At 44.4% G+C, this 19,763-nt stretch overlaps 1 protein-coding gene across 5 annotated transcripts in view; it reads left to right on the top strand.

Moving 5' to 3' along the window:
* The window catches only part of LOC129840272 (nck-associated protein 5-like), a 189,379-nt gene that overhangs the window by 43,873 nt on the left and 125,743 nt on the right, over positions 1-19,763 (top strand). For all 5 annotated transcript variants that reach the window (XM_055908029.1, XM_055908030.1, XM_055908028.1 and 2 more), the window contains one exon: positions 9,180-9,253. In XM_055908029.1, coding sequence (XP_055764004.1) covers positions 9,180-9,253 — 74 coding nt within the window. The remainder of the gene's footprint in view (positions 1-9,179; positions 9,254-19,763) is intronic.

Here is a 19,763-nt window from a genome sequence, read left to right as displayed (position 1 = left end):
TCCATCTTTCGATTTGACCTAAAATCTCACTTGCACTTTATGTACAATTTGTTAATCCACTCCACAGAAAAGTGAAAGTGAAAATAGGCCAACATTACAATAACAATAACATACTTTTATAGTAAGGATAATTAGCAGGATAACGGTACGTCATATAGCTTTTCAGCATTTCGTGCTGCTCAGATATTAGGCTTTTATTCCCCTTAATCTCTCCAAATCACTTGACTGTGTGCCACTGTGTGCTCAGCAGACACACTGAGTAGCCTGTGTGCCCAGAAACCTACTAGAAACACATGACATGGATCCCATTAAAGTGGCCGAAGAAGGAGAGAGAGAAAGGAAATTGCCTCTTGTTGACTAACACTCATCACTTAGCGCCTAATGGGCTCATTTTGCATACATATGGGAAGGCTTCAAAGAAGAAGTATAACAAATGTCCCGACTTCCAAGGACTTCCATGGATGCTGCACATATCGTCCTCATACAGTGTGTTTCTGTATCACAAGATTAACACTAACATAGCATGTTAACACTTTTAGGTTAGAGTGCAAAGTTCCCTGATACATACAGTATCAGTTTGGTGTTTGGTTTAGCTGTGGAATGCTGGACATTGCAGGTTGAAGGCTGGAGGCTATATGCTGTAGGCATAACACTATGTTCAGATACACCTGCCTACTGTAATATATGACAGGATATCACCCTCTGCACCGTATCTGCATGAAAGCAATTTAAGACCCAAGAGAGGTTAAAAGTTACGACAACCAATCATTGCTCACATTTCTCATTCCTGTTTCAAAAGACCTTTATACACACCACACACACACACACACACACACACACACACACACACACACACACACACACACACACACACACACACACACACACACACACACACACACACACACACACACACACACACACACACACACACACACACACACACACACACACACACACACACACATATCCCCCTTCAAAATAGGAAACCCATCCTATTCCTATCTGTTATCTATCACTGTCACTTAAAATGGAAATATGGCTTGTGATGAGGATGAAAGGGGGCAGGGGGAATGACAGCGGTGCAAACAAACAGCGTTCCCGTTGTCACATTACCATTCTGTCAGGCTTCAGCATTCCTGCTCCCTGTTCCCCGGCAACAGGGAATCTCTCTGGCATTCAGGGCCATTCCAGTGGGAGAAGAGATTTGGAAATCAGGCAGAAGCAGATCCTAACCTTCCAGCTCCAGCTTTTCCTAGGAATGTTTTGCCTGCCTGCCTCGACATCTGCCTAACACATGGGTCAACCTAGACACAGTGTGTGCATCCCAAATGGCACCCTATTCCCTATAGAGTGCACTACTTTTGACCGGATCCCTATGGAACCCTAGTGCACTACTTTTGACCAGGACCCTGTTCAAAAGTAGTGCACTATATAGAGGATAGAGTGCCATTTGAGACGCAACCCAGCCTAATCAATAAATCACCCAGCAGATTAAACAGAGAAAATATACTGTAATGAACCTGAAGCTGTGGGGCTTATTACATTGATAATACGCAAGACAGGTCAAATGGTGAAGAAATATATATTTATATGTATGGAGAGAATTTTATCTAAACAAAACATGCTCTCGGGGGTCGGGAGTTTGCGTTGAGGAGACGAAGCTATATTTCACTGTGCTCATTTGTTATACCGTGAATGGGTTCTCAAGTCTGGCTTCTCTCCATTCGTTGCTCCCATAACGTCGGCAGCGAAGACTATAATAAGCGTTGGCTTGGATTTCGCTGTTTTACTGGTGTCAGGCTAGGTGAGGCGGTAATAAAACAAGTCACTAACTTCATGTGACTGGGGAGGATTTCTTATTTTTTTGGGGGGGGGGGGGGGGGGGGGGGGGGATCAAAAATATCTCACTAAGCCGACTCACTCGGGGATAACACTAGCCTAGCCGGCTTAGACCTTTCTAACGCTTTCAGCACCGTTCACTGGCCAAAACAGTGAGCTGGAACGACAAACCCCTCATTGACTAGGTGTGAATTTAGCCGATACACAATACACAATGACACAAAGCATATACAGTATGTTCAGCTTCAATAAGGTGAGAGGTACTACAGAGTGAATGGCTGCTGTGTGAGCAAAGAGAACACTGACTGAAAGTGAATGCCGCTCGCTGAAAGTGCCTAATGTGTTTCATTTCCCATGAAGCTAAGGGGTAGCCAGGCCACCTGATTGCTGCGGCTCTCGTTAGTATGTTGGCAGAGCCAATTGTGCATGGCTTGGCTAGGTGTGGTGCCTGCCTGTCAAAGCCTGCACAAACAGAAGCTGAGATCCCCCTCCGGTGGATCAACATCTGGTTCTCTCTCTCTCTCTCTCTCCTCTCACTTACCTGTACTCACAAACTCTGCTTATCCTCACTGTGTGTTTCTTTCTCTCGCTCTCTTCTCTCTCTCCCTGTCTCTCTCCCTGTCTCTCTCCCTGTCTCTCTCCCTGTCTCTCTCTCTTTCTCTCTCTCTCTTTCTCTCTCTTCCTTTCTCTCTCCCTTTCTCTCTCCCTGTCTCTCTCTCCGTCTCTCTCTCTCTCTCTGTCTCTCTCTGTCTCTCTCTCGTATCACTATCTCTCTCCTCTATCCTCGGTCTCTCTCCTCTCTGTCCTCGGTCTCTCTCTCTCTCTCTCAATTCAATTCAATTCAAGGGGCTTTATTGGCATGGGAAACATGTGTTAACATTGCCAAAGCAAGTGAGGTAGACAATACATAAAAGTGAAACAAACAATACAAATTAACAGTAAACATTACACATACAGAAGTTTCAAAACAATAAAGACATTACAAATGTCATATTATATATATACAGTGTTGTAACAATGTACAAATGGTTAAAGCACACAAGTTAAAATAAATAAGCATAAATATGGGTTGTATTTACAATGGTGTTTGTTCTTCACTGGTTGCCCTTTTCTTGTGAGAACAGGTCACAAATCTTGCTGCTGTGATGGCACACTGTGGAATTTCACCCAGTACATATGGGAGTTTATCAAAATTGGATTTGTTTTCGAATTCTTTGTGGATCTGTGTAATCTGGGGGAAATATGTGTCTCTAATATGGTCATACATTGGGCAGGAGGTTAGGAAGTGCAGCTCAGTTTCCACCTCATTTTGTGGGCAGTGAGCACATAGCCTGTCTTCTCTTGAGAGCCATGTCTGCCATGTCTCTCTCTCTCTCTCTGTCTCTCTCCTCTCTGTCCTCGTTCTCTCTCTCTTTCTCTCTGGGCGCTGAGAGGGCATTATTCTGGGGTGCGATATCCTGGTTACCGTTTCATTTCCGTCACCACCCCTCCTGTTCTAAACACACCTGGATGGATATTAGTCTCCAGACGGCCGTAACAACTGGCAACCGTCGGCCTGTGAAGTCTGGCCACAGTTCTGTCGGACTCTTTTAATGTGACCGTTTTTAAATGAATGGCATGGCTCTAAACATCAATATGGTGTATGAATACAGTGTGTATTTTCATATTTCACTACTTGCTTTTTAGAACTTTTTAATATGAATTGAACATAATTCAAAAATGTAGAAATATATATTTGAATTTCTAATAGACCCATTCTTTAGGTGTTCTACCCTCCACACATGATACTGTCAAACAGAGGCTCTATGTTTAGTTCCCAAATGACATAGTAGTTGGATATGCTTCCTCTCAACACAGGTTGTACTATGGGGTGTTATGGAGTGGGCATGTCAGGTTGGATTTATTATATTTGTCAATTTTCTTGAGCATGATTTGCTTGGGGAACAGGCTTGGCTACTGTTCCGCCACATACTGCACAGGAATGAATGACCCACTCTTTGACTAGCCAACTGAGCGTTGGAAGGAGGAGAGAGGAGACAGGGGCTATTTAAGTGTTGAATATATCTTAATGTTTGGAAAGATAATCTGACAGATTCGGATTCCTGACGGCCCGGGGAGGTGTTGATGTCCGTCTGGTGTGTGTGTGTGTGTGTGTGTGTGTGTGCGTGTGCGTGTGCGTGTGCGTGTGCGCGCGTGCGTGCGTGCTGGAACTAGGACGGGCAAGGTACTGTAAGAGGACATCAGATAACTGAAACCCACCCTAGAGGATGAACAGGCTTCCTTTGTGTAATCAGGTAATCCATATTCGCAGATCTGGCCCCATTTGGGTGTGGTATGCAAGGGATGAATTTAGCACTGCAGGCTTTGTCTACCTGGTACAGCCTGTTCAATCTTTTACACTGATGGCATTGAAACCGCTATGTTTTCTGCAGTTTTTAGATATGTTTATAGAGTGTATAGAATTGTATGTTACTCTCCTAATGTTTTTAGCCCTTTTAATAAAGCTTTTTTCTTTTAATGTTTGCTCTCAGTGTGAAGAACTTTGAGTTACGTCTGTAAATGAAAAGCACTCTACAAATGTAATGTATTATTATTATTATTACTCTAGTCCTCTGCTGAACTCTGAAGAAAGCATTTCGCTTCATACTGGCGGCATATTGGTTTCTGACGTCAAGGCCTACAAACCAGATCACCCAGCTCTCCATGGCTTCTCATGGCAAATCACATGTAATCACCATAGTAACCCCTTGATAACATAGATCCATGCCTTCATCAGGCTATTTTATCTAATCTATCACAGTCTTGGGGGGTGGGAGGATGATGGGCAGGATTGATTTGGTGACATGAAGTCCTTTTGACCTGAATAATGACTCTGAGGGAAAGATCATCAGTGCTGTACTACAGATAAGCCTCTGATAACATTAATTGATTCAAGCCAGGGCTGAGGACGGATACAATGAGCAGTTTCAATATCTGTGTAACCGCCGGTCTGATGCCTAACTCTGCCTGAGACATAAAGACTTGCGTTCACTCCCCGGTTCAGTGCCTAGGCTTTAGTGCAGAGGGCTGTCATAGTCATGAGGTACCGCGAGAGGTAATCTTCTCAGTCATATGAGCTCTAACGTGTCGACACCCAGGAAAGTTTGTAATATCATTCATTCCCAACTAGCCATAAAAATTCCCTCAGAAAGAAGTGTTACGTTCTATAGGCATAACCTTTGACTGCCATAAGCCAGTCGGGAATTCCACATTCCATCTCCCCTTGAACGCCCCACATAGAGCAGATTTCCAGTTGGCTAAAGGCGGTCCCTAGGCCACTCTGCCATGTCATTGGGTCTCGGCCTGCCTTACGGACAGAGAAGTGGGGAGGAGGGGGCTGGCGGTTGGGGTTGAGATAGGTCCTGACCTTGGCTTTGACTGTCCTGACAGGTTTCACTCCCAGAGGCCACCGGGCAGCTTCAGGCCTTCTTATCTCTCTCACTCGCCTGCTGCCTGGGTCTCAGATCTACAACCCTGCCGAGGTGGGGTTGGGAGGAAATCACATTATAGATAGCTAGGACTTTAAAGGAAGCCTGAAACACATACTGACCCCATACTGCAACTGGGTCAGGGCTGTAGCTGGGTTTGAGTTTGTCTCAGCCAAGACCTAAAGGAACTCATATGTTGACGGGGATATGATTCCACCCTTTACAGCCTTTCAGTATGTGTGGATCTGCCAGAGAGAGAGGGGGAGAGGGAGGGCGAGACGCTCTCATGGATGAATAATGAATCTAATGTTTTATTACTGAAATTCTTGGACCATTTCTTTGAAACACATTTGCGTGTGGGTGCGCATACGTGCACGTGAGCATGTGTGTCTGGCGTAAAGCAAAGCTTTTTTGGCCGAGTTTCCGAGTGCCGCAGCAGTGGGGGACAAAGCTCATTTTAAAATGTCCTAAAGATTAGGAGGCACATGATCGGTTGGAGGACTGCAGGATATGGGCCTCACAGCATGCCCAGTGAGGGAAGCCCTCTCTCTCAACAGCTCTAGCCTTCTTATCAACCCCTCTCACATACAGAGTAAACAGGAACTGCCATCGGCTGCCATAGACCAGAAACATGAACAAACACACAAAGGAAACTACAGTGTGAAAGTGTATGCCTACGCCAGCCAACTCCAGCTCAACAAATCCCAGTGCTCTGTTTCTCCCCTTGACTCCTACACTGAAGTTGAAATTGGATGCAGAATTTGGATGCTGGTTCATTCTTTGTCTTGTGTCCATCCTACAAAGAGAACCAGAGGAACGGACTGTATACGGGGAAATCAGACACATTTGCAGATGATTGCATTGGATAAGACAGTTCACAATCGCTCCCTGTCATCGCTAACTTACTTCAAGACATTTTATCGCCTGTTAGTGAGCTCGTATGACTTTTATACCCTCTATAAACAACTTCCTTTGGTTTCTGCCTGGTAGGATTTGGTAACCATGGGACCTACAGACACTTCACGAATGAGTCTCACAAGACTGTTGACTAGAGGTTTGTATAGACAGAGAAGGTATAGTTTTGACACTGCTGCAGAGGAGTTTGAGTAGTCTGCACACCACACCGGGCACTGTTTTACAACCTCCCAATGATATAGTGGCGGTTACTGTCAAGGCGATATTCTGTCCTTATGAGCTTTAGTGCTATTTAGACACTTCAACCACCTCAAGGAATTGTTTGGTCTGTATCGCACTCCAAGTGTACTTCGCGAAATATGCGTTCGGTAAAGTTTGAGGCAAAGGTTCATGATTTTCTCTCTCCCAATGTAGGCGCGCGGGCCCCCGTGGGAACCCTGCAGCTTTCGCACACACAGTAAAAACGTCAGGAGTAATGCCCCACCAAAGACGTAATGTAATACACGGCAGCGTGCTTCGCAGAACATATACGAGGCCTTAAATCGTCGGTTTACATACCCTCCATTTGACATTACGACAAGCCATTGCACATTCTTTGCATGCCTTCATGTATGCGGAGGATTACGCCAGTACCCTATCATTAGCAGAGGTTTCCGCGATGACAACAGAGACTTAGCTAGCTGCGCTTAACGTTTGATGTGGGGTGTAAATCTTTTTGTGACATGGCACTCTGGTGATGGGTAGATCTCTCTGAGAGACAGGGAAAATCATTATCGGGCTGAATCCTAACTTGAGATCTGCTTAACGTGGACTTTTGCTTAAATCATTGGGGATCTCAAGTTAGGATTTGGATCTACGAGACTATGTGGCTAATGGTCTCTAACAACAGATATTTTCTCCTGACTATTCCTCTGTATGACAACTTCTTTCCGTTCTAAATTGATAGAGCTAGATGCACTATAGTTGATGTTTAGCAACTTTTGTTAACTAAACTTGTACGTGAACTTGTTCATGCAGGATTTGGACGCTACTCACATCATTCTCCCATGTTCCTATCCTATAACTCTGATACTGTAAGCAACCCTGAGTCGCTTAACCCGGAAGCCGGCCGGCTCGAACCCGGAACTGTAGTGACGCCTCAAGCACTACAGTGCCTTAGACCACTGCACAACTCGGGAGGCAACATCATTTGGTCCTAATGACACTCAGTGGGTTTAGTGTGACTGGCATCTCTGCTGGGTGTAGTGGCACCTTATGACCTCCAGATGGCCTTGGGGACACCACTGATAAACAGCACCGACACTTTGAAATATTCAGTTCAGATATGAGGACAAGTAAGTACATGTATGTGCATTTAACCGTTTTTCTTATAGGTCACAAGCAAATGATAAAGAAAGTGAAAATAAGATGATTTCATCAGGTTATTTGGATATCCTTTCGTACGAACGACAAAATAACACATTGTCACCTGGCCATCGCCATGTTCTTCTGGGCTCTGTCCGTGCCCTTGATGATCATCGGTCACCTAGTATGCCCTTGACTGGCGACTTTGGCTGGAGGTCTGGGCTTGTGCCATCTTCAGTTGGCACGGGGGCATACTGGAGACGGTGGGCACCTGCAGTGGCTAGCCTCAGGTCAGTCCTGAAGTGTGATAATTGCGCTGGTGCCAGACATACGGTTACCTTCTGAGAAGAAGGCTCTTAAGAGCTACTGTCTGACGATAAGGGTTTCTCTCTATTTCCAGCTTAAGAAAGAACATTACAGTGTTCCTCAATGTAGGCTATACCATATAATGTATACAGTCTGTACCATCATATTTTCCCAGCTCTGGATACACACAGTATATATACACTATTAAGTCTGTCTAGCACGAAAAATATGCTCATGGGACGAATCCAAAAGATACTCAGCTGGGTCATCTCTCAGAGGAATTCCCCATGATTCAATTATACGTGAACAGCACATGACGGCGGTTTAAAAATCAATGGAGGGGGCGTCTGTGGCCGTGAGATAACGCTTTACCCAAGAGAGGCATCACCAATACCAATATACCAATAATTAATTCAAGCTAGCCACAACCACTACCGAAGGATAAGTAAGCCACTACTGGTTGTTCCTATGTAGCCAACCACTGACACAGTCACTGTCTGCTCCTCCAAAGAACAGCTGGGTGGAATATTATGGCTAGGTGGCCAATTTCTTCTCCACTAATGTCTTATACTCACTATACAGGCATGGCATAGACGAGCACATCATTAGACAAAGTCAAATAAGCTGAACATCTGTTTTTCCATACTGTTCCCGGGTCTCTGCTCATTTGGCCCATGCTGTAATTCAATAGCACACTTTGGGAGTGTGTATGTGTGTGTGTGTGTGTGTGTGGAGTGTGAAGTATGTGTGTGTGAAGGTATTCCCTCTTGACACTACACAGCTGGCCGCCTGCACTCAGGGCCAGCCAGGCGAAGTTACCCAGCGGTGCTTCTGGAGTTACCCTCTTCCCTAACTCCCTGAAAAGAACACCCCAAAAAGTATTGACCCTATGAAGGAATCACACCTTTTTTGAAACACAGTCCAGTTCTGCCTCAGTGTTCCTCTTCACACTTGGAAGAGGAGTGTTTGGAAACAAGACACCGGCTGGAAAAATACACAATACGCGATCCACTAGGGTTTTGATCTGTTTTTTCATACTCCATGTAGGCTTCTGTCTGGTCTTGTTTCCTTTTTTTGTGGTTTACCACTGCTGTTGATAAATACAAGAGAATCTCCATTGAAATATATATATATATATTTTTTACTTCAGGACTAGGCTTAAACTGGGAAACCGACCCCTGAACTTCATAATAATCGAGGTAGTGTAGGATTGTTGGGCTGTTCTTGATATTACTGATATTTTTCATCCATGGAATCCATCTTTGGAATCCATCTTTGACACTCATCTCCATCTGTTGTTTACAGGGGTACATGGATGCCAACAAGTGCATCGAGGAGCTACTCAAACAGCTGGAAGAAGAGCGGAGGAATGTCCGAAGGTAAGGGAGGATCCTCGATCTGCGTTGTGACAGCTGCTGCTATTTGCCAATAAATATCAACAGCTGAACGCAGTCTATTCTCAATGAGAACCAGCCGAACAATGTTGTTTAGTTTGGGAAGCTGACACAATGCTTTGTGTGCAGTCTTGGTGAGAAAATACTATTGTGAAGTGATGGTGAGGACAAGGTTGCTAAAGGTGCGGAAAGGCAAAGATATACGTTCAGTCAATTTCAGTTTTGGGGTTGACTGGGGACATTTCTCATGGAGACAATGGGGATGTGGAGAGGCCAAACTCATGACCTTGGCCCTCAAACCTATCCTTAGACCCTTGACTCTCCATGTCAAAAGAGCTGGTTTCCCCCCATCCAGGAACAATTTTCCCCTTGAGCGAGCAGGGAGGCCTGGGAGAGGGGCCTCTGAGTGGACCCAGGGTGGATGGTGGGGGTTAGAGGTTGACCGCTGACCAGGGCCTTTGCTACGGCAGGCCGGCTTTCAATAGAAGGGTAAGGAAGTGGAGTGTAAAAGAATGATTGTCTTGTCCACAGTTTCACTCACACTAATTTAGAAGAGGAGACCCTTCCTCTTTTGACCAGGAAAGTGACCTAATAACAGGTTTAGAGGGGCTTGGTTGTTATTGTGTGGACTGGGCCATAGGAGCGGTTGGGGTCTTCTCACTAGTGGCTGTTTGGAATCCACAAACTTGCTTAGACCTGGAGGGACATTGGGGACAGTGGGGGCAATAGCAAGGATGGCTGACCCTAAGGTTTTAGTGATCATTGTTTAGTTTTGCTCAGGATTTTTAATTTGTGTGTTTGCGTAATTTTTTTCTGCACACAAAACTGAATGATATTCTAATTTGATAATGATAACTTAGTCTATTCAACATTTTCTTCCAGTAGCTCATATAGATAATCACTTACCTACAAATACTTAAAACTGACTTATGTATAATTACAATATTCAAATTCATGGTAATAAACCTCCTTGGATTAGACAGCTACGCTGACAGACCTGACAGAACAGATCCTAGGGATTATGGCATTTTTCTTTGGATGTTGCTCGATAGTGTTAGTGACAGTGATAAATGGCTCCACACATTCTTTTGTTGGGCCGGAGCAGAAACTCAGGACTGATAAAGACAGGCGCGCCTCCTTCCCCTTATTACGCTGTGTCTTACGGCTACATTATCAAGAGGACTTACATTGTATTCCTCCTTTTTTTCCTGGGAATATGGATGCAATCAATCCATGAAGAAGATGGAGAGAGAACGAATTGGATTTCACTAATTGCGTGCTTGTTATTTCTGTGTCCTACTGACCCAATACAAACATTTATTTATACAGTCTATCACATTATAAGGTAGTATTAAACAGACGTAGGATATTGTATCTGGTTTCAATATTACGTGCCATACTGTAAATGCCCTTTGTTTGATATTTTTACTACATTGTTAGGAGCTACTAACACAAACATTTCGCTGCACCCTCTATAACATCTGCTAAACTGTGTATGCGATCAATAAACTTTGATTTGATTTGATGCTCTATTCCACTTATACTTCTACTTGTACTGTGTTTTCAAAATACCCCTCCATATACCCCTCAAAATACCCCTAAACATACTCCTGAAGAGAGGCATAATAAGTCATGTCAAACTGTGTATGAATTGCAGGAAATGCGTTTTAAAATGTCAAAAGAAATATCTCCACCACAATTTCGCCATTGCTATGTATTGTAATTGCAGGCTACAAACAGATCCCAAATCAAACTCTTTTTAAAATATATGAAAATGTCTGCCAATGAATACAAGAAAGCTCACTCCAAAATCATAGCTTTTGCCAGTGTTCTCATCATATGTAAAACCCATCTGTTCCATAATATAGTCCTCCTTGTATCCACTCCTTTCCACAACACTCTCCATCACACACACACACACACACACACACACACACACACACACACACACACACACACACACACACACACACACACACACACACACACACACACACACACACACACACACACACACACACACACACACACACACACACACACACACACACACACACACACACAGCAACACTGGCCGGAGGAGCACAGCAACACTGGCCGGAGGAGCACAACAAAACCACAGTGGGGTACTGCCGCGGCATCGCTCATTATTTCATTAAGATCCAAGGACCTTATATGTTATTTTCAGAGGTAGACTGGCTCTGGCAGACAAGACAGCCAAATACTCCATCTAAACGTGAATCGATTCTCAATTGCATTACGGTTCTAGAAACATAAATCCCTCTACTTTGATATCACATCAAAATCATTTCACCAAAGCAAAATCTACACTGTAAAATCTAAACTCTACACTGTTTTAACCGGCCTTATCACAGTTGCAGCCGACAGTATTTTTCAGTGACAACACATTTCTGGTGGCCTTCTTCCGTTCCACACAGGCGACCAGAACATGCTAGATGTAGATAGCTAAGGTTGTCCCTCGTTCTTCCGGTTGGTTTCCGTAAACACGAGCTGTAACCTGGAGATATGGCCGTGTGGGAACACTAACCACATAAAGGTGTGTGTCAAATGATTTACCAAAATGAAAGGTAAGGTCCTTATGCTTCCAAAACCGTAACGTAAGCGATGCGTGTTCATGTTCAGACCGAGCGTCACGGCTCTTAAACAAAACTCCCCGTTACAGAATATTCCTTCGTACAATGACACTTCAAATCAAATCTTATTTTATTTCTCACATACACATTGTTAGCAGATGTTAATAGTGTAGCGAAATGCTTGGGCTTCTAGTTCCGACAGTGCAGTAATATCTAACAAGTAATCTAACAATTCCCAACAACTACCTAATACACACAAATCTAAAGGGGTGAATGAGAATATGTACATGTAAGTATATGGATGAGCGATGGCCGAGCTGCATAGGCAAGGTGCTATAGATGGTATAAAATACAGTATATACATGTGATATGAATATTGTAAGATATGTAAACATTATTAAAGTGGCATTATTTGGAGTGCATTGTATAAAGTGAATAGTGATCAATTTATTAAAGTGGCCAGTGATTGGGTCTCAATGTAGGCAGCAGCCTCTCTGAGTTAGTGACTGCTGTTTAGCGGTCTGATGGCCTTGAGATAGAAGCTGTTTTTCAGTCTCTCGGTCCCAGCTTTGATGCACCTGTACTGACCTCACCTTCTGGATGGTAGCGATGTGAACAGGCAATGGTTCGGGTGGTTAATGTCCTTGATGATCTTTTTGGCCTTCCTGTGACATCAGGTGCTGTAGGTGTCATGGAGGGCAGGTAGTTTGCCCCCGGTGATGCGTTGTGCAGACCGCACCACGCTCTGGAGAGCCTTGCGGTTGAGGGCGGTGCAGTTGCCGTATCAGGCTGTGATCCAGCCCAAAAGGATGCTCTCGATTGTGCATCTGTAAAAGTTTGTCAGGGTTTTGGGTGACAAACCAAATTTCTTCAGCCTCCTGAGGTTGAAGAGGCGCTGTTGCGCCTTCTTCACCACGCTGTCTGTGTGAGTGGACCATTTCAGTTTGTCTGTGATGTGTACGCCGAGGAACTTAAAACTTTCCACTTTCTCCACTACTGTCCCTTCAATGTGGATAGGGGGGTGCTCCCTCTGCTGTTTCCTGAAGTCCAAAATAATCTCCTATGTTTTGTTGACGTTGAGTGAGTGCCCTCACCTCCTCCCTGTAGGCCGTCTCGTCGTTGTTGGTAATCAAGCCCACTACTGCTGTGTCGTCTGCAAACTTGATGATTGAGTTGAAGGTGTGCATGGCCACGCAGTCATGGGTGAACAGGGAGTACAGGAGGGAGCTGAGCACGCACCCTTGTGGGGCCCCAGTGTTGAGGGTCAGTGAAGTTGATATGTTGTTTCCTACCTTCACCACCTGGGGAAACCTGTCAGAATGTCCAGGACCCAATTGCACAGGGTGGGGTTGAGACCCAGGACCTCCAGCCTGATGATGAGCTTGGAGGGTACTATGGTGTTGAATGCTGAGCTGTAGTCAATGAACAGCATTCTAACATACAGTGGGGCAAAAAAGTATTTAGTCAGCCACCAATTGTGCAAGTTCTCCCACTTAAAAAGATGAGAGAGGCCTGTAATTTTCATCATAGGTACAAAATGAGAAAAAAAATCCAGAAAATCACATTGTAGGATTTTTTATTTATTTATTTGCAAATTATGGTGGAAAATAAGTATTTGGTCACCTACAAACAAGCAAGATTTCTGGCTCTCACAGACCTGTAACTTCTTCTTTAAGAGGCTCCTCTGGCCTCCACTCGTTACCTGTATTAATGGCACCTGTTTGAACTTGTTATCAGTATAAAAGACACCTGTCCACAACCTCAAACAGTCACACTCCAAACTCCACTATGGCCAAGACCAAAGAGCTGTCAAAGGACACCAGAAACAAAATTGTAGACCTGCACCAGGCTGGGAAGACTGAATCTGCAATAGGTAAGCAGCTTGGTTTGAAGAAATCAACTGTGGGAGCAATTATTAGGAAATGGAAGACATACAAGACCACTGATAATCTCCCTCGATCTGGGGCTCCACGCAAGATCTCACCTTGTGGGGTCAAAATGATCACAAGAACGGTGAGCAAAAATCCCAGAACCACACGGGGGGACCTAGTGAAGGACCTGCAGAGAGCTGGGACCAAAGTAACAAAGCCTACCATCAGTAACACACTACGCCGCCAGGGACTCAAATCCTGCAGTGCCAGACGTCTCCCCCTGTTTAAGCCAGTACATGTCCAGGCCCGTCTGAAGTTTGCTAGAGAGCATTTGGATGATCCAGAAGAAGATTGGGAGAATGTCATATGGTCAGATGAAACCAAAATATAACTTTTTGGTAAAAACTCAACTCGTCGTGTTTGGAGGACAAAGAATGATGAGTTGCATCCAAAGAACACCATACCTACTGTGAAGCATGGGGGTGGAAACATCATGCTTTGGGGCTGTGTTTCTGCAAAGGGACCAGGACGACTGATCCGTGTAAAGGAAAGAATGAATGGGGCCATGTATCGTGAGATTTTGAGTGAAAACCTCCTTCCATCAGCAAGGGCATTGAAGATGAAACGTGGCTGGGTCTTTCAGCATGACAATGATCCCAAACACACCGCCCGGGCAACGAAGGAGTGGCTTCGTAAGAAGCATTTCAAGGTCATGGAGTGGCCTAGCCAGTCTCCAGATCTCAACCCCATAGAAAATCTTTGGAGGGAGTTGAAAGTCCGTGTTGCCCAGCAACAGCCCCAAAACATCACTGCTCTAGAGGAGATTTGCATGGAGGAATGGGCCAAAATACCAGCAACAGCGTGTGAAAACCTTGTGAAGACTTACAGAAAACATTTGACCTCTGTCATTGCCAACAAAGGGTATATAACAAAGTATTGAGATAAACTTTTGTTATTGACCAAATACTTATTTTCCACCATAATTTGCAAATAAATGCATAAAAAATCCTACAATGTGATTTTCTGGATTTTTCTTTCTCATTTTGTCTGTCATAGTTGAAGTATACCTATGATGAAAATTACAGGCCTCTCTCATCTTTTTAAGTGGGAGAACTTGCACTATTTGTGGCTGACTAAATACTTTTTTCCCCCCACTGTAGGTATTCCTTTTGTCCAGATGGGATAGGGCAGTGTGCAGTGTGATGCCGATTGCGTTGTCTGTGGACCTGTTGGGGCGGTATGCAAACTGAAGTCGGTCTAGGGTGGCCGGTAAGGTGGAGGTGATATGATCCTTGACCAGTATCTCAAAGCACTTCATGATGACAGAAGTGAGTACTACGAGGCGGTAGTCATTTAGTTCAGTTATCTTTGCATTCTTGGGTACAGGAATAATGGTAGCTATTTTGAATCATGTTGGGACAACAGACTGGGATAGGGAGCGATTGAATATATCCTTAAACACACAAGCCAGCAGGTCTGCGCATGCTTTGAGGACGCGGCTAGGGATGCCGTCTGGGCCAGCAGCCTTGCGAGGGTTAACATGTTAAAATGTTTTACTCACATCAGCCACGGAGAAGAAGGAATGGGGGTGCAGTCCTTGTTAGCGGGCCGCGATGTTGGCACTGTATTATCCTCAAAGCGGGCAAAGAAGGTGTTTAGTTTGTCTAGATGCGAAACGTCTGTGTGAGTGACGTGGTTGAATTTCTTTTTTGTAGTCCATGATTTCCTGTAGACACTGCCACATACATCTCGTGTCTGAGCCGTTCAATTGCGACTTCACCTTGTCCCTGTACTGGCTTTTTGCTTGTTTTATTGCCTTGCAGAGGGAATAGCTACACTGTTTATATTCAGACATATTCCCCAGACAACTTTCCATGATTAAATGCAGTGGATCGCGCTTTCAGTTTTGCACGAATGCCGCCGTCTGGTTAGGGTAGGTTTTAATAGTCACAGTGGGTACAACATCTCTAATGCACTTCTTTATAAACGTACTCACCGTGTCAGCTTAAAGGTCGATGCTGTTCTCTGAGGCTGACCGGAACATATTCCAGTCCGTGTGATCAAAACAATCTTGGAGCGTGGCTTACGATTGGTTGGACCAGCGATGAATGGTTCTCGTCACGGGTATACCCTGTTTGAGTTTCTGCCTATAAGACGGAAGGAGCAAGATGGCGTCGTGGTCGGATTTGCCGAATGGAGGGCGTGGTAGGGCTTTGTATGCATGCAGAAGTTAGAGTAGCAGTGGTCGAGGGTATTGCGCATGCACGTTGTCCAATCAGAATGCTGGAAGAATTTAGGTAGACTTGTTCTCAAATTTGCTATGTTAAAATCCCCAGCTACAATAAATGCAGCTTCAGGATGTATGGTTTCCAGTTTGCATATCGTCCAGTGAAGTTCCTTGATGGCCGTCTTGGTGTCTGCTTGAGGGGGAACGTACACGGGAGTGACTATAACTGACGGCAATTCTCTTGGTAGGTTAAATGGCAGGCACTTGACTGTAAGGAATTCTAGATCGGGTGAGCTGTCACGTTCCTGACCTGTTTTCTGTTGTTTTGGTATGTGTTTAATTGGTCAGGGCGTGAATTTGGGTGGGTAGTCTATGTTTTCTGTTTCTATGTTGGTTTAAGGGTTGCCTGGTATGGCTCTCAATTAGAGGCAGGTGTTTGGCGTTTCCTCTAATTGAGAGTCATATTAAGGTAGGTTGTTTCACAGTGTTCGTTGTGGGTGGGTGTCTTCCGTGTCTGTGTATGTTGCGCCACACGGGACTGTTTCGGTATGTTTGTTCGGTTTTTGTGTAGTCTGTTTTCCCTGTCCGTGCGTTCTTCGTGTTACATGTAGTTCTTAAGTTTAAGTCTGTTTACGTCGGTTTGTTATTTTGTAATCCTTCCAAGTGTTTGTTTTCGTGTTTCGTCTTTGTGTTAATAAATCATTATGTATGCACAACCCGCTGCACGTTGGTCGAATCACTACTCCTCCTCTTCGTATGAAGAGGAGGAGGAACGCCGTTACATGAGCAGAAGGACTTGAGTTCCTGTATGTTGTTATGATTACACCATGAGTTGTTACACTTCTGTGTAATGCAATGGAACTGAGCGTCATCATCAAGGGCTATGGCTAGGGGGGAGCATGATATGCGGGGGATGTAGGTTTGGATTAAACACTATATTCTTTACTACCCTAAACAGGACAATGATTTGCCTGGTCCCAGATTAGTCCTGTATAGCCGATTCCTATGGTCATTGGCATGCCAAATTGACCAGACAGCACAAACTGATCTGTGACCAGTAGGTTAACCAATGATTACTATGCTGCCACAAAATAATATATATATAATAACATTTAATAATATATGCCATTTAGCACACACTTTTATCCAAAGTGACTTAGTCATGCGTGCATACATTTTAAGTATAGGTGGTCCCAGGAATCGAACTCACTACCCTGGCGTCACAAGCACCATGCTCTACCACATGAGCTAAAAAGGACCACAAAACCTACAGCATATACAATGTTAAAAAGCAATAAATACTGTAAAACAAATCCAGCACTGAAATCATACAGCACGGTTTAAATCATTAATAGCACCCAAACCCAATACATGTTGACTGAGTCAGTCTGATATTTGGCTGGAGGCGAACAGCACAGATGCAGCCACTGTGACTTCCAAAAGCATACTGCGCCAAACCTGCACCTCCCCTATCTCGCCACACATCTCAATACAAAGATGTTCCTCCAAACGGTTAAAAGCGACCGTGTCAGTCAAAACAACTGCATGCTTTGGTGAATACGTACAAAAGAGCAAAAACATTGTTTAGCCTACTAGCTTACCTTGAGTATAAAGCCAGGGAACTCCATTCAAAACATCTCGGGAAATAATCACTCACCTATTATACTGTACTGACAAAGACTCAAAACATCACAACTGTAGATGCCACCCATTTTGCTCAAAATAGAACAACTTAGCGGCTCAAACGCTGTGATGTGTGTATGTGGTGCCATAGTTAGCATGGCAGGCATCATGAGAGTAATGATGTGGAAGCCATCGGGTTGGTTGGGTAAATACCAGTGTTCATTAGTAATTACACAATGCCACAGTGACCACTCTTCTTCACCGGATCTGATTTTCCCACAAGAACAGTCCTAATACCGCCCACTCAATGGACCTACAGTACTGTAAGCAGCACAACAAAAGTCCCTCTATTATAATGTTGTATAATGTTGTTTATTTATTCAACCTATTTAACCAGGAAAGACCCCTGAGGTTAGAACAGATTTTACAGAGCCCTTCTTTGTATTGCCTACCGTTGACCTCGGTCATGTAAGAATTGAACACAAGCACACAAACACTCATCTTAAGTCACAGGATGCTTTCAAATTCAAAATGGCCGCCACTGTAGATGACCACTTAGCTTCTGATTGACCTTGAGTATATCATAAAGAGATATGCATGGCCCACAAGGACGCTCCTGTGGTAGTATGTGGTCTGAATGGTGGGGGTGGTGAGTGGATAAAGGACCGGCATAAAATTTCAGTCACTAGCCTAAGTGCTTTCCTTCTCCGCTGTACAATAGCACGGAGATATTACGGCGAGTTAAGACGACGCGACCTTGAGAACGTATCAATAAAAAGCTTCATTAACCCGTTCGATTAACCTCTTCCTCTCATAAGCGCCATAAAACTGATGCATGTTTTTAGCCAGGCCTGGCCATTCTGATAAATCACGGGAGACCCACAGGGCTCTTACATTTAGCCTACAGTTAAGCCTGGTTAAACCAGACTGAACGCGGCGTTCGATTGTGATCACTGGTGAATGCGGCGCTTCCGTTTGGTTGCACCAGGCTATCTTACAGTAGCCACAGACATAAACAGCACAGGACCAGACTGGGTTGATGTTAGTGGTTGGAGATCCATACAATGTACTGTGGCAGTCATGGCTGACTTGTGTTACGGGTCAACAACAGTGTCAGGCTTGAAGTGTTCTCATCACCTGGTCTATTTATACGAGTTCATCTTCAATTGATAGATAGTACAGTGCAGTATTGACCAAGAGGACGCACAACAGTGAGCACAGCTCTCCATGGTACTCTGATTAAAGACTAAGCTAAGCAGCTAAGCTAAGACTAAGCTAAGACTAAGCTTAGACTAAGCTAAAGTTAGCTTTATGCTAAGAAAATATGGAATGTACCGGCTAAAAGCACATGGTGCATATTTCCTCAAGCATTGTTCAGTTCCCTGTTCAGAATGTACTCTTGAGTAGCTCAAAGTACACTATTTTCATCAGGACACACATGTAAGAGCTCGATAATAACATAAACACTGATTACTAAAACCACTGATTACTAAAATAAACATATTTAACCGAATCCCGTCAAATGCAAACATTCATCTCTCTGCATCTCTCTGTAGAACATTTCTATAGAAAACCAATGGATTAATTTATCTCCAACTATCATGGGGGGGAACTGACCTTTAATCAATGAATTAGGCTAAGTCTCTCACTCACAGGAGGGCACATCAATACACAATTGACCGTATTAGGTCTCTGGTGGGGGGCTTAGCATTATCAAATTAAAGCGTTAGTCTGGTCAACTTATCCAATTACAGTTGTCAAATGTATGGCCTTCACCCAAGTGCGACGGCTGCAGAACAGAGCCTTGGGGGGGGGGGGGGGGGGGGTCGTTGCGTTGTGGGGCATACCGAGGGAAGGCTTGGCCCTATACTCATCATCTGGAGATGGTGAGAGGGAGAGAGGGCCGCATACTTCCACACAAGATTACAGCGGCGGTGGAAGCACAGAGGCGTCTTTGAGGTCGAGACATGCCTTGTAGTAACATCAGTGAGCCGCACAGCCACAGTCACAAGCTGTTAACATCAGCGTAGGAAAAGCCTCCTCCGTTGGCGTGCTATCATAATAGTGGATGAACACAAACAAACATAAACATGAACACACACACACACACACACACACACACACACACACACACACACACACACACACACACACACACACACACACACACACACACACAC

This window comes from Salvelinus fontinalis, chromosome 41 (assembly GCF_029448725.1).
Source record: "Salvelinus fontinalis isolate EN_2023a chromosome 41, ASM2944872v1, whole genome shotgun sequence".
Classification (NCBI taxonomy): domain Eukaryota; kingdom Metazoa; phylum Chordata; class Actinopteri; order Salmoniformes; family Salmonidae; genus Salvelinus; species Salvelinus fontinalis.
Note: the sequence above shows the minus strand (reverse complement) of the source record. Positions and strands in the feature narration are given on the sequence as shown.